The sequence below is a fragment of the Sorex fumeus genome, unplaced genomic scaffold (genome assembly GCF_029834395.1).
Source record: "Sorex fumeus unplaced genomic scaffold, SorFum_2.1 ptg000008l, whole genome shotgun sequence".
NCBI lineage: Eukaryota > Metazoa > Chordata > Mammalia > Eulipotyphla > Soricidae > Sorex > Sorex fumeus.
In genome coordinates this window covers 31,597,355-31,612,714 of record NW_026606065.1, presented here as the reverse complement: position 1 = coordinate 31,612,714, position 15,360 = coordinate 31,597,355, and the positions used below count along the sequence as shown (strand labels likewise).

The 15,360-nt window shown below is 40.2% G+C and overlaps 1 protein-coding gene across 9 annotated transcripts in view; it reads left to right on the top strand.

The window, feature by feature from the left end:
* MBNL2 (muscleblind like splicing regulator 2) overlaps nucleotides 1-14,335 on the top strand; it is a 166,513-nt gene extending 152,178 nt beyond the window's left edge. For all 9 annotated transcript variants that reach the window (XM_056109942.1, XM_056109938.1, XM_056109940.1 and 6 more), the window contains one exon: nucleotides 11,516-14,335. In XM_056109942.1, coding sequence (XP_055965917.1) covers nucleotides 11,516-11,530 — 15 coding nt within the window. In that variant the 3' untranslated portion in view covers nucleotides 11,531-14,335. The remainder of the gene's footprint in view (nucleotides 1-11,515) is intronic.
* The last annotated feature ends 1,025 nt before the right edge of the window (nucleotides 14,336-15,360 follow it).

Here is a 15,360-nt window from a genome sequence, read left to right as displayed (position 1 = left end):
CATGTTTTAACACTAAAACACCCTACTGCTGGGAGCCAGAGAGACAATGCAGCAAGTAGGACCTTTGCCTTGCACACAAGAGACCTGGGTTTGATTCCCAGCACCCAATATGGCCCCCTAGAACCTGCTAGGAGTGATCCCTGAGCCCAGAGCCACAGAAAGCCCTCAGCACCACTGGGTGTGTGTCCCCCACCCTGAAAAATATATACAGCCTTCAGGGAAGGTGATCACATTTTTTAAAAATTATTATTATCATTGTCACTCCCCTGACTCTGGAGTTTTCAGAGATCTCGGAGCTCCTGTAGGCAGTTACAGATTCACTGCATAACTCTGCACAGTGCATGCTCCGAGCACCTCGTGAAGCTAACCAACTCCTCCCCCACGGTCTCTGTTCCAGCAGGTACTGCAGGTCAGACTCCAGACACTCAGCAGCTGCACTGAAAGGTACGAAAGGCAGGAGGATATGAGAGCAAAATAGTGCTGCGCCTCTCTAATAACCTGTTTTTAAAAGAAAGAATTTGATGGTGATGACACAAGTTGCTTTCTGAATTGGCACAAGAGCACAGGTTCTTAAGGGGGGCTTATCTCAGTCACAGGAATAAGGAGAAAGGGAGGGTCATCTGTGTTGTTTTGCCTCTAATGATTTCGGAGAAAGTGCTTCACAGAACCCTGGAGTATTTGAGAGCCCCGTACGAGGATGGCAATTCTCTTTTATTAACTAATACAGACCAAGTTTCAGAGTCCAAAGTCTTTAAGACACCTGTAATGGACTCTTCTTCTTCCCAATCTCCCCATGAAAAAAAAAAAAGGCAGCAGTTTTAGAGAAGCTGAGAAACTGAACCCCCCTTCCCAGTCTACACAACAAGATGATCAATTAAGTAGCCAATCAGAATCGGAGCTTTCACCTCCTGACTCCAGATCTTTACAATGAGAAGGGCGGAGGCTGGTTAAGTGACTTCTCAAAGCCACGTGAGGAATGAGCAGGGCATCCACCAGCACCAGGCTTAGCCACCTTCCCTCTGCCCAGCCAGTCCAGCACGCATATCCTCAATGAATGTGAACATCCAAAACTCCTCCTCAGAATTTAGAAGTGTGTGGGAGAAATCAAGAATCAAGAATGATTCCCTGATGTTTCCACTCGATTCCTTCTTCCCCATCCCCCCCCATTCCAGTAATCATTTCCTAATACTCCCATTATCTTCATTATTATCCATAGATGTTTGAGATGAACTGTCCTGTGGTTCTTTAAAAAACGTCTAAGTACTAGTTTAGTTGGGTGGGTGAGGCACCTTTCACTCTTCCTAAACTTGTGCATAGGCAAGAATCTCATCTGGCTGAAAAGCCACCACCAAGAAGAGTCTCTTCATCCAGGACTTTTATCTTCATTTATTTTCATTTAATATTTTTTTTTTTGCTGTGCTGGAGTTTAAGCCCAAGTACCCCACATGTAAAGCACCTGCTCTTGCCACCAGCCCACGTCCCCAAACCCTCATTGTTACCATTCTTAAACAAGTCATATTTTGTTTGTTTTTGAGCCATACCTGGTGATGCTCAGTGGTTACTCCTGGCTCTAGAAATGTACAGGTGTTACTCCTGGCTCTGTGCTCAAGAGTTACTCCTGGCAGTGCTCGGGGACCATATCGGATGCTGGAGATCAAACCCAGGTTGGCCGTGTGCAAGGCAAACATCCTACCTTCTGCTATATTGCTCTAGCCCTAAACAAGTCATTTTTAAACAAGAACAGAGGTGCTGTTTTTTTCCCCACTGTCTTCACAGATCCTCCACTTGACTTCAGACTCAGATTCATTGAGTGTCTCCGTTTGTGAAGGCATATTTTGGGCTTCCCTGGCGTGGCCACTGAGAAAGGAGCAAGTCAGGAGTTCATGTAGCTGCCCCCAGCCATGCGTATTACTAGCCCAAGTGTACCTGGGAGGCAGTAGACAAAATGATCCATGCCGTTGGGTGCTTCACAGTGTGAAAGGGAGAGAAGGCTAGAACCCCACATGCAGGCAAAGTGATTTTCACATAATGAGAATTACCTGGAAAAGAAAGGATGGTTTGACCTCTGAGCTTTGCAGGGAAGGATTGGTGATAAAAACAGCAGCAGCATATGCTCTCCAATTCCTCCTACCGTGCTGGGGTACTTGGGTGCTTCCTGGAGGAGTTGTAGCGGAGATGGGTGGTCACCTGGCTTAACTGCTCAACTTCCTTGCGGTGTGGCACTGCAGAGGGAGCTGGTGGTAGAAGCAGAGTAAGAAGCAAAGACTCGGAAGGTCCAAGGCTGGTTGCTGGCACAGACTAGCCCCTAGAATCTCAGTCCAGAATTTCTTATTTCAGTTTTCTCAGAGCACCCTCATTTTACACACAGTTGTTCTGTTCTCTCTCTCTCTCTCTCTCTCTCTCTCTCTCTCTCTCTCTCTCTCACACACACACACACACACACACACACACACACACACACACACAAAGAAGGAAAAAAGAAATGAAAGATCCTAATTTACTGGAAAGTGTTGCCAGATGGCAGTGCCAAGTCAACAGTGTGAGAAGTATGTGCAGTGACCGCCCCCCACACGAGGGCATTCTTCCTATCCTGTTTACAGTATGAATTCCCAAACCATCATTTTTTTTTCATCTTCTGCTATTGTCTTAAGTTTCTATTCTTAACTGGCTGCATTCTACGTTCACTCCATGGTCACAGTGAATAAATACTCTGGCTGAAATCTTCCTAGAATTCTAGCATTGTGACAGTGGTCACAGAGCATGGCATTGAGCAGGAGGGACTTCACAGTGAACCCCAATAGCATCGCAGTTCTGTGAATATTTTTGGTCTGAGCCTTTAATTGATTTAAAACTCCATTTAAAAAAGATGAGATGCATGTTTCAAATTTCCTTCGGGTGGCTGCAGAAGCTGTCTCTTAAAGGTGTCTGAAGTTTGCTTTAATTCCACCCTCCTGCCTAGAGGTCACCTTCAGTGAAACAGTCTCAGGTGCGGCAGTGTCCCAGACCACCTCAGTGGTACCCCATCGCGCTGCTGAGAGGCTCTGCATTTTGAATTGTGCCTAAAATAATGGGCTCCAAATCTAATAGATGGTTTCTTGAGGAAGTGGAGGAATTTCATTGCCTTTAATATACATAGGATCCCTCATTTGAAAGGCGTATTTTCTCAGATTCCTGTTTTCAACACAGACAGCAGTGACAGTGAAAGCCTTCGGATTACCCTTGTTTATTTAACCCCTGACACAGTTTCATGATAATCCCAGGCAAAGGTGACATCACAATGCTGGGCATAGGTGACATGTTCACCAGTTTATCTTAGGGACCCAAGAAAGATGCCAGAAGCCTGAACCAACCCCCCAGCACCATGAGATGGGTGGAAAACCCTTCTCTTCCTCCACCTGCTGGAGGTAGAGGAGCCCTGTGGTGAAATCTATAAGTGTGGGGAAGGTTTGGGGCTGAGACTGTGAGTGTCCACTGTGGGACGCTCTGTAGGAAGATGGGAGCAGCGACCAGATTCTGGATGTCCACCTGATCCATGTCACCATTCCCCTTGTTCTCGTTTCTCTCCCTCGAATGTGTTGCCTTGAGCTACCTGCTTCTCGTTTCCTGGCTGCTGTGTTGGCCTTCCAGTTCTAGGCTTGATTTTCTTGAACCTTCTCTGGCACCTCCAGAGCAAACCCGGTCTCCTCAGCTCCTTCCTTTCTTCCTGAACACACACCCAACATGCCTCAGTGTACCTTTGTTTCAGATCCTCGAAAGCAACCACAAGTCTCTCTGCTCCCTGCATCTCTCTCCTGTAGGCACCCTGGATGGCAGACATCTGTCTGATGGTCTGAGTTTCCATCATTCCCTGAGTGCCAGTAAGGCTTTGTATTCCTTCCAGCGAGTTGAAATTTGAGAGGGGAGTTGGGTCTGGGCTGCAGAAGTCAGGGTCATTATCAAAACTTCACACTTGTGCTCCCAAGAATCTAAATTTCTCTACAGGCAACGTGGACTTTTGTGAGGCATAATGTCTTTGTCAAATCAGAGCTGTTCCTAGATGGATTAGAGTTGGACGCTATAAATGGTCAAAGTGAGTCCCTCTCAGAAATCATCTCCCTGTTGAGTTGGTCAGAGTTACTGCCGAAATTTCAGTTAAACATCCAAAGTGTGTGGGGACGCAAAGGGCTGGAGCACATGCCTTAAATGTGCAAGGCCCCAAGTTCAGTCCTCAGCAGCATATGGCTTCTGAGTACCACTGGGGTGACACTAGCAGCGCCACTGGCAGGGCTGACCCCAGACCCCATCCCCATGCCCTACTTGGGACGGCCCCTCAGAAACCCATAAATTTCCAAATGATCATTTTCTTATAGCTGTTACAGTTAAGAAATATTTTTGTTCACCTGTCATGGTGTGAAAATATTAGACAGAAATAAGCCATCAATAAAATGTGGCATTGAAAATAGAGGAATTCAAGCCTGGAACATAAACTTTCTTTCAATACCAGAGGACAAAAGAAGCATCCTGTCATCACTGTTCTTAAATCTACCGGTGCTGGGGGTGTTTCAGCCATCCTTCTCAACAGAGCAACTGATTGGCATATCTGAGCATTTCCTCCCACGAGCCAGTAGATGCCATTTCTGTGTAAATAAAAAAATAAAATAAAATAAACCACAGTGACTTTGAAAAGAACTCAGATGTGCCGTGAAATACTGTCCTCCCTCAAACAACATCCTCTCAGAATGAGACTTCCCCACAAGAAAACACTGCACAAGTCTTTTCATATACCACTAATTATCCTAGAACTCTTTGCAGCTTTAAAAAATAGTCATGAAGCAGGCTAGGTAGAATTCTTAGATGTGTTTACTTATTATCACTTATCAGGAGAGTTGCTTTGAAAATTTGTCTGTTCTCCAAGAGACAACAACATGTATATGTGTTAGACTTCAGTAATCCATGCTATGGCTCACTACAGAATGATTTTTCAGCCCGATATTATATAGATGCCCCTCTGCTTGGGTAAAGTTTGCTTCATCCAAAATCTTTCACAGGCTTCTTGTCTCAGATGAGGGAATAGCATACTTTAGCGGGTGTCATAGTTGTAGAAAACTGGGGACAGGAGAAGAGAACATTAATCAGCTGAGATACAAGAGGAGGGGAAAATGGCGAAGTAATAACCTGACAGAGTTAGAGATTGTGATGGTGATAAGCAAGGTTCCGTTTGGCTGCAGAGAAATATATACACGTATATGTAATGCCATCATGTTTTATAGTTTTTCACTTAATAGTATACTTTAAGGTGAGCTAGCATTTCTTTCCAGGTTTCTTCTGAGGAAATAGGTCCATGTACCCATGATAAAGATTTTTAGTAAATCCTTCTAGACATTTTTGCAGGTGGCATTTTTGCTTATTTGCCAAGTTTCCATCTTCTGTGAGTAATTTTGCCTCAGCTTTGTGTGTGTGTGTGTGTGTGTGTGTGTATACACACACACGTATATACACATATATACACATATAATATTTGTATAAAAGGCATGGGGAAAATGAGGAATGATATTTATATTTTTTTATTATTCCTCAATCCTGGAAGGAGGCAGAGATAGATAATAGATAATAAAAGAATAGATGATAAATAATAAATGGATAGATGATATAGATTATCTAGATAAATAATAGATTGTTGCTAGATTTCTAGATCAAAGGGTTCTTTTACTTCCTCCACTCCTATATTTGATTGTATCTGTTGATCTTCTATTGATGCCAATTTGTAGAATTGTATCTTCAGTAAATTATTATTCAGTCGCCCATAAAACCAACCATTAATAAGTGCTTCCTGTGTGCCCAACCCTATTCTGGACACTGAGTATGTAACTCTAGGTAATGAAAGCTGACTTTTGTCCTTGTAAAACTCACTTCAGTTGTATTTATCCACTAAGACAGAAGCCATGTTCGTGGTGCCAATGTACTGAAGTGTTTCAACCTCTGCATATATTTTTGTTTTCCACTGAATGTATTTCTCACTCTGATCAGCTATTTTTCAAGTGCACACCCAGGCCAAGGGCATCTGGATAACTCAGCCTAAGTTCTTCATGGTCTTAAAAGAGAATAAGGCAAGATACATCACATTCTGTTAATCGCTTTAGGGGATGACAGTAGTTTCTTCTTAGGTATAAGACATCTGTTAGTCAAGTTCAGGAAACTTCCAGGCCAAAGGCAACTCTCCTGAGCTGAACTCAACATTGAAGACTTCTGCTTTCTTCATGGGGCCAGTGGCCTTGACTGGTGCCAAGCTCAGGAAGACAGCAATCCAAATTTCATAGATGACGCCAATAAAGCATGACTCAGAGAGAATACAAACAAGTGGCTCATGGATGTATTAAACCCAAGGATATATTTGCTTCATGCAGTATAAATTTCCTGCTTCCTCTGGGAAGGAGAAAGTCCAAGCTTTGGAGCACCCACTTTCTGCAGGAAGAGATGGTTCTAGCTACATAGTCCCTGCTCTATTCTCTATTCTGTCTGGGTATAAGCCCTTCCATCAACCACCTGCCCTCCTGACCCACACTCATTTGTTTTTATTTCTTGCTTGGCCCCAGTCATCTTAGAAATTTAGGTAGTACTGGACCCAGTCCTCATTTTAACAAGCCTGATTGCTGTTGCTCTGGAAGTCAGTGGTGTCCGCCTTTCTGAGAATGTAGGGATTTCTCAGAGGCTGGGCAGAATACATTTCAGGGGGAAACAACCCAGTTAGAGTTATTCAGGGTCATTCATGTTTTGTCTTCAATATGTGTGAGTCTTGTCATGCAGTGGGAGCAACTTAAGGATGCATGTTTAGCAGGTTCCTCAGAAGCTTAAGTCACCTGGAAGAGATTCATTGATACATAGACTGTTGTGATCAACTGACATTTTAGCAAAATGTAATAAGAGCAGAAACTCTTGTTATAACACAATGGTACATTAAGGGTTTTTCAATGTGCCTCTTTTCAAAGGAAGATCACTGGATTTTGTGAGAATCAGCCATTTTCACTTCTGTGTGTTCTTGGTGGAAAAACGGAACTGAAGATTGTGCTTTCAGTTCAAGATTTTGATTTACCATAACTCAGTTAACTCATCTTCCTTTAAAAAGTGGACTGCCTCGTCCATCACGGTTCTGTTTTACACACACACACACACACACGCAACTATTTGAGGGATTTATCTATTAAGGAGAGACACAGAAATACACCTAAATCAATAGGTTTGATCTTTTCTACTGAGAATAGGAAATGTTGGCAGGGATGCTACACGTGGGGATAATGGCCCTGGGGTGGGACTGGGCTTCTGTTGTGTGAGTGACCACTAGAGAAGGTTCAGAGAAGGATGTGGTTGGGAGTCAGGCAAGGTTATTCTAGGGAGATGTCAGCAGCTCCAAAATTCCCTTTTCAATTTCTACCAATCAGGCTGCTCTCGAGAGTCGAAAGCCAGTAGACCCACCCCCCATGGCCTCTCTTGACTCCCAAGGGGAGTCTTCTGAATCCCACTTATACTAATACTATAAGATACAGAAGCAAAATTGCTTGAATCACTGTTGGTTCTTTTCCACTCACAGGTGCTTGACCATGAAGGCAATCCCTATGCCATCAGCCGAGGGAGCGTGTGTCTCCCAGTTTGTTCTGGCTTGCACAAGTTCTTGTGTCCATGCATGAACCAGTTGGAACTGTTCATGCTCTCTCCCCTGTCTGCAGAACCTGACAGGTCATACCAGCCTAGCTCACAAAGCTGATTTTTCGAAAACATAAACCCTCTTGGAGAATCAACCATCTATTCAAATCAGAGCAAAGAAAGCACCTAATGTGGTAGCTCTTGCTCTGATTTAATTGTACTCTGGCAGGCCCTTGGAGAGCCCTTTTTTGAGAATTTATGACCTGCAGCCAAAGAGGATGATCTCACTTGCCTGTGGTGGAGGGACTGCTAGTTGGGAGAAGGCAGGGTAGTGAAGGAAGAATGCCTAGAACACCATTGACCTCAGAGAATAGGGAAGAGGAAGACAGAAAAGGAAAGGTATCAAGGTGGGAAGCAAGAAGATGAGAAAGGGAAGCAACGGGATTAGGGGTTAGGGGCCTTGGCTATGTTAATAATGTAGGGGGACTGGTCTAGTGAAACCCCATCCTCACCAACACTGAAAACATGAGATCCAAACTGCAACCACCTAACTTTACAATGTGCCTTGTCGGGATGGCAGGCAGGATGGAACTTGGGAACATGGGTGGAAGTCTAAGTTGACATGGCTGGTGTGATTGGTGCTACAATATTGTATGTCTAACACTCAGCTATTAATCATTTTGTAAACCACGATTCTTAATAAATTTTCTTTTAATTTTTAAAGAAATTTTGTCCTTCAAAGCCTAAAGGTTGAAAGCAGCTTTGTCTATCCGCGTCAGCTCTGATAGAGACACAGGGCAGAAAAGACGCCACAGAGTCCCATCACGTTAACCTTAGTGAATGAATTTAATGAACATTTTTTTAAGTGGACTGTGTCTGGATTGGGGCATATCTCTGTAGGTTCATATCTTATGTTCCAGGACTACATAGTATAAATACCCATTCTTTTGGAGACATGTGCTTTGTACAAATGTACCTATTCTACAGCTTCTAAGGCTTTTGATCCTCCAGGCCATTAAGACGACAAGAGGTTGCTAGTCTTCTGCGGGGCTCACCCTGGTTGGAGAGCTGGTACTGCATATGTACCAGCTGGTTCCCCATATGGTTCCCCAAGCACTGCCAGGAGTAATCCCTGAGCGCAGAGGCAGGAATTAGCCCTGAGCAGAGGCAGGAAAAAGCCCCTGAGCACAGCTGGGGTTGGCCTAACCCCATAACCAAATAAAGTACTAAAATTATGGTGGGTACTGATGAGATTTGATTCTACGTGAAAAGCATGTTCTCTGGACTCATGGAATAGTCGTGGGAGATACCTCTGAGGATAGGCTGCAGGGAAGTACAGATGTTCAGATGGGTTTTATCTTAGTTTCTTTAGTGTGAATTCAAATAGAAACTGACTTAAAATATATTTAAAACGAGGTGGAATAGCCCGTTGATATTCTTAATGGCTTTTCCTCCACCTCCCAGCACACATGCCGTGTTCTCCTCATCCCTCCAGAGGAAGCCTTCTGATGAGGGACTGGGTGGAGGGCATGTCAGCATCTCTGACACCAGAAATGCCAACTCTAGGAGCATCACATATGGCAGTCAGAGCAGTCCACGGGGAACTACTCCTCATCTGGACTCTTCGTATTTCCAGGATGTTCTGTATATTTCTAGAATGGCTTCACCAGAGACCACATTTTATTCTTACTACATCAGCATGTTAGTCCTTTTTTCAGAGGGTTAGTGGTGTGGTGTAGTGTGGGGTGAGAGTGGGTCTTGGTCACACCCAGCAGTGCTCAGGACTTCCTCGGGCTTAGTTGCAAGGCAAGCACCTTAACCACTGGACATCCAGTAGATGTCTTTAACTACGTAGCATCTTATTTCACAGACTGGGATAGTAATCCAGGTCAGTGCATTTAATGTTTTTAGTTGATACCAAGACTGGTTTACAAGTCTGTCAAACCTAGGTGGATGTCCGTGTCTCAGGGTTATGCAAACAGGACTATGGCATTGTGGTATCATAAATTTCTGTAATGCAGATTTGCCTATTGTTGTTTCTCTCTAGAAAACTTTTCTTTCCAGGGAGTTAGGAAGGTCATTCTGTGATGCATTTTAGCTTCCGTAAATAAGTATGACTGTAAACATATTTTAATATGAAATTTACATCTATTTATAAAACTTGAGATTTTCTTAAAACCTCAAAAACTCGTAAAGCTAGGGGCTAGAGTGATAGCATAGCGGGTAGGGCATTTGCCTTGCATTCTGCCGACCTGGATTCCCAGCATCCCATATGGTCCCTGAGCACCACCAGGAGTAATTCCTGAGTGCAGAGCCAGAAGTAATCCCTGTGCATCGCCAGGTGTGACCCAAAAAGCAAAATATAAATAAATAAAATTGAACCTTAAAAAAAAACTTGTAAAGCTAAAGAAAGGAAGAAAAATAGAAAATGATTTGCTGTCTGGGAGCACATTCTTACTTAGAAATTTTATAGGTAGTATTTGTGCTAAAGGGTGAAATAGAATGATTCCTTTTTAAATGGGAACAATATATAACTTTTAAAATAAACCTAATATGACCATCTGAAAAATTTGAATGTGAGTGATTTGCAATGACTCCTCAAAGTATTGTGTATATATATCATATCATCATATAGCATTATTATTTTTAGTCATGATTAATACATAAGACCAGGGTTACTGTTTTACCCAACTAATTTTAAATTGCTAGAAATTTAAATTCCTAGAAAAACTAAAGAATAATTTTGTTTTCTGAAGTTTTCAGTTTCTATGTAGTATAATGATTTAATATTCACTCCTCTGTTTTGTCAGTTCCAAATACATCTGTATGTTTCAATGAAATAATACTTATTTCATGGGTGAAACTATTTATATATGCTGTGTATATAACTGTAGGAGAACCCTAACTTAAAGGGGAAAAAATTCACATATACAAATTCTAACATAATGAGATAGGAAATTCTATTTGTGGAAATGAGGCTTCAATTGGTAGTTGGATTCAGTCTGTCAGAACATTAGCTGATCGTGACTTACAAATAATTTTTACCAGATATTTCCTAAAATAGACTTTTGGGTGTTTAGCCAATAACATTTTTGTTTACTAAATAATTGCAAAAAGTTTGGGCAAAACATTGCACAGAAATAAGTTTCTTACTGGAATGTGTTCAGAAATTGACTTTTGAAATGGATTTGGTTGCAGAGGGCAAACTCTTCTTTGCTATGGTCAAAAATGAACTTACAGACTAAACCCATGACCCGGGCTTTCATTTAATAGTTGAGCTTTGTCTGTGCTTTTGGATTTATTAAAAAATGTTTTGACTAATTTAATTGAATGTTATCCTTTTTCCCCCTCTACTATGAGATATTTAAACTTACCCTGAATTTGAAACTGTTCATGTATCTTGGAAACAAATTATTTTTGATGGGAATGCATCTATAAACTATAAGTTCAAGTTAGTAACTACATAATATTTACTTCATTCTACATGTTTAATTTTTTTATTTAAAACATCACATGTAAACAAATTCTCTGGCTAGACTTTTTGATTGCCTTCACAATTATTGATTGAATAATAGAAATATCTAAGAGATAGGAGGCATCCAGTGGAAGGAAAAGAAAGACTGGGAACCAAACATATTACATTCCCACATATATGCTGTCACAGTTTTACAGAAAATACTGTGCATTTGAATCATCATCCTGTTCAGTGGCCACATAGCAGAAGTGGTTACAAGGAAAAATTTTTGAGCATAAAGGGTGGGGATTGTGCAAAATTATGAGGTATTTTTAAAACTTCCCATTTTCAAGTGTCTGTTTTTAAAGAGTAAAATTTAAAAATCGTGATTTTTCTCCCCTCCCAGGAGGATCTCTAAATTGTGCTTGTCTTTCTCTCTAACAGATAATTCTGAAATAATCAGCAGAAATGGAATGGAATGCCAAGAATCTGCATTGAGAATAACTAAACATTGTTACTGTACATACTATCCCGTTTCTTCCTCCATAGAATTGCCACAAACTGCATGCTAAATAAAGAATTAGTTCTTCTGGACAGACCACAACTCTAAGAAGCTAGTGCTGCTATATCATATCTGAGTATTAAATATGGTATGCTTAGTATATTCCAACCTAAGATAGTTAACTACCTGAGACCAGCTGTGATGTTTAAAGACATAAAGGATAAAGTTTACTTTAAAAGGATTTCTAAACATAGTTTCTGTCCTAGGAATATTGTCTTATCTCCATAACTATAGCTGATGCAGAAAGTCCAACCAAGTTACTCGTTTCGACTCAGAATACTTCAAAGTTAGCAATAAACAATTAGCATTAGTTAAAAAAAAAAAAAACCAAAAAGCCAACTATTCCAATGGCAGGTTTGATTCCAACTCCAATATCACTGTCATTACATTTCCCCACTGGATCAAAGGGTATGTTTCACTTCTTGAACACAGGAATGCTGCAGCAAAGATGAGAAGTGAAGTAAAGCAAGACCTGTCCTGCAGGTCTAAAATTTGAGTGGAAAATTCAAGCACAAGTTCTGGGGACACATCAAAGTGTGGGATTTGGTTTGCCTGGAGATGCCGCATTGAATCATGGGATGCTAGAGTAACATTAGAGTAAAAAAAAAAAAAAGAAAAAAAAAAGAAACTTTGCACGGTATGAGCTTCATACCCCACCAAACAAAGTCTTGAAGGTATTATTTTACAAGTATATTTTTAAAGTTGTTTTATAAGAGAGACTTTGTAGAAGTGCCTAGATTTTGCCAGACTTCATCCAGCTTGAGAAGAAAGAGAGGCCAACTGTCTAATCAGAGGGATTAGTCTTTCAAACTCACCACGCAGTTGTCTGTTGCGGAATAACTCTTCGAAACTAAAAACCTAGTCCAAGAAGAAAGCTGTAGGTGAGGAGATCTGTATAATATTCTAATTTAAGTAAGTTTGAGTTTAGTCACTGAAAATTTGACTGTGACTTTAATCTAAATTACTATGTAAACAAACAAAAAAAGTAGCTAGTTTCACTTTTTAAAAAATCCATTACTGTTTTGCATTTCAAAAGTTGGATTTAAAGGGTTGTAACTGACTACAGCATGGAAAAAAAATTAGTTCTTTTAATTCTTTCACCTTAAAGCATATTTTATGTCTCAAAAGTATAAAACCTTTAATACAAGTACATACATATTATATATACACATATATATACTATATATGGATGAAACATATTTTAATGTTGTTTACTTTTTTAAATACTTGGTTGATCTTCAAGGTGATAGCGATACAATTAAATTTTGTTCAGAAAGTTTGTTTTAAAGTTTATTTTAAGCACTATCGTACCAAATATTTCATATTTCACATTTTATATGTTGCACATAGCAGAGATACCATACCTACATAGTTTTTAAATTATTGTTTAAAAAAACAAAACATCTGTCATAAATGAATATTATGTGTAATTGTTTAAAACATCCATTTTCTTTGTGAACATATTAGTGACTGAAGTATTTTGACTTTTGAGATTGAATGTAAAATATTTTAAATTTTGGCACCATCGCCTGTTCTGAAACCTAAATGCACCAACCATCTCATGTTTGTTTTGAGTAAAAGAAGAAAAAAAATTCTGCCATTTTAATCAACGTGGGTCAAAGTCTACTGACTGTTTATCTTCTATCGTAGATTTGGTAACCTTATCAAAAGAAAATCACGTTCTAAGTGTAATCTCACATAGTGCTTGTATCGTATTTGTTTTAATTGTGGAAAAGTATTGTATCTAACTTGTATTTCTTTGGTAGTTTCATCTTTATGTATTATTGATATTTGTATTTGTAATGTTCTCTATAACAATGTAGTTATGCTACAACTTGCCTAGAACATCAGTCTTTCATTTTTTTTCTTTTGTTCTTTGTTAACTCACTTAAACTCATTGCATACATAGTATACATTACTAAATGGTAAATTATGGGAATCACTGAAATATTTTTGTAGACTAATTGTTGTAACATTGTCTTTTATTTCTTTTTTTTCATAAGTTTGATTTTAAAAATTAGCACACAACTGTTTTCAGCCCTTTAATACTAGAGCATCAAAACATCACCTGTAATCCCCAAGCAAATATAGAAGACTGTATTTTTACTATGATATCCATTTTCCAGAATTGTGATATAATATGCAAAGAGTCGTAAATATACCATTTACAATAAGGAGGAGGCAAGGCAAATGCATAGATGTACAAATATATGTACAACAGATTTTGCTTTTTATTTATTTATAATGTAATTTTATAGAATAATTCTGGGATTTGAGAGGATCTAAAACTATTTTTCTGTATAAATATTATTTGCCAAAAGTTTGTTTATATTCAGAAGTCTGACTATGATGAATAAATCTTAAATGCTTTGTTTAATTATAAAAACAAAATCACCAATATCCAAGACATGAAGATAGCAATTCAACAAATACTGTAGTTAAGAGACAAGCTCTCCACTTGTATGGGAACTCCATTTCACTCTTGGTTTTCAGGATATAACAGCACTTCACCGAAATATTCTTTCAGCCATATCACTGGTAACATTTCTACTAAATCTTTCTGTAACACTTAAAGAATTCCCTCATACATTACCTTACAGTGTAAACAGAAGTCTAATTTGTATCAATTCTATGTTTTGGTTGTAATATTCAGTTCACTCACCCAATGTACAACCAATGAAATAAAAGAAGCATTTAAAAGGTTACCTAGTCTTCCTTCTTTTTTTTTTGTGATGAAAGACTGGTATTAATTAGTCCCATAGAACGCTTTGGACATGCACGTCTCTTGGTAGATTCTCATGTGCCATGTAGTTTTTGCTTCGGATTGCAGTTTTTTCACAATTTTTAAGGATCCGGTATTTGGGGGTTTTATGTAATTAGAATAATAAATCCCACCACTCATCCTGCTTGTTTTCGAACCTGTCCAATAGGGAGAACACTTGAATAATTAACCAAATAGGGAAGGAAGTTGCAGCCTCCTGAACAGGTGGGACAGAGCCCGTTAATTGGTAAGACAGACTTCAGGACTTCATGGCACAGCATGGGAGGCAGAGCCTGGGGCCCGTTCTAGGCAGATGTCCTGGCCAGGTGGCCCAAGCAGAGAACGAGACCTGAATGTCACACCTGAGTTGAGGTGTTCCAACAACCCAGCCTTCTCCCTCGGCCGTTGGAGAGCCCGGGAATTTCTCAAGGAAGGTAAGAGGGTTTGGGGTTGGGCGTGCTCATTGCTGCTCCTGCAGACGTGGCCGAAATCGCCTCCTCTAATGAATGGTCCGAGGTGAACATGAGAAGCAGCAGGTCCGTAGCAGGTGGGAGGCTCCAGGAATTATTAGTGTGCAGAAGGTTCCTTCTCAGGCTACAGAACACATTCAGCACCTCAGCCACGGAAAAATAATGGCAACTTTTCTTAAATTCTGCCATCAGGATCGCTGAGACTAAATAGATTTTCTTGGAGCCTTTTGGATGCTTGAAAAACTGGCTACACATTTCGATAGGTTATTTTCCCCCTTTAACTTGAAGGAAATCTGGTACAGAGCATCCGTAAACCCACGCTCTGATAACCCCCAAATCAAGATAACATTCTGTAGACTGTCTTTGTATTTTGGTCACTGTTTCTTTGGAGGTGCAGAAGCTTCTTAGTTTAAGATAGTCCCATTTATCTATCTCTGTTTTCACTTGCTCGGCCAGTGGCGTGGCATCTTTGAAGATACCATTAGCTTCAATGTCA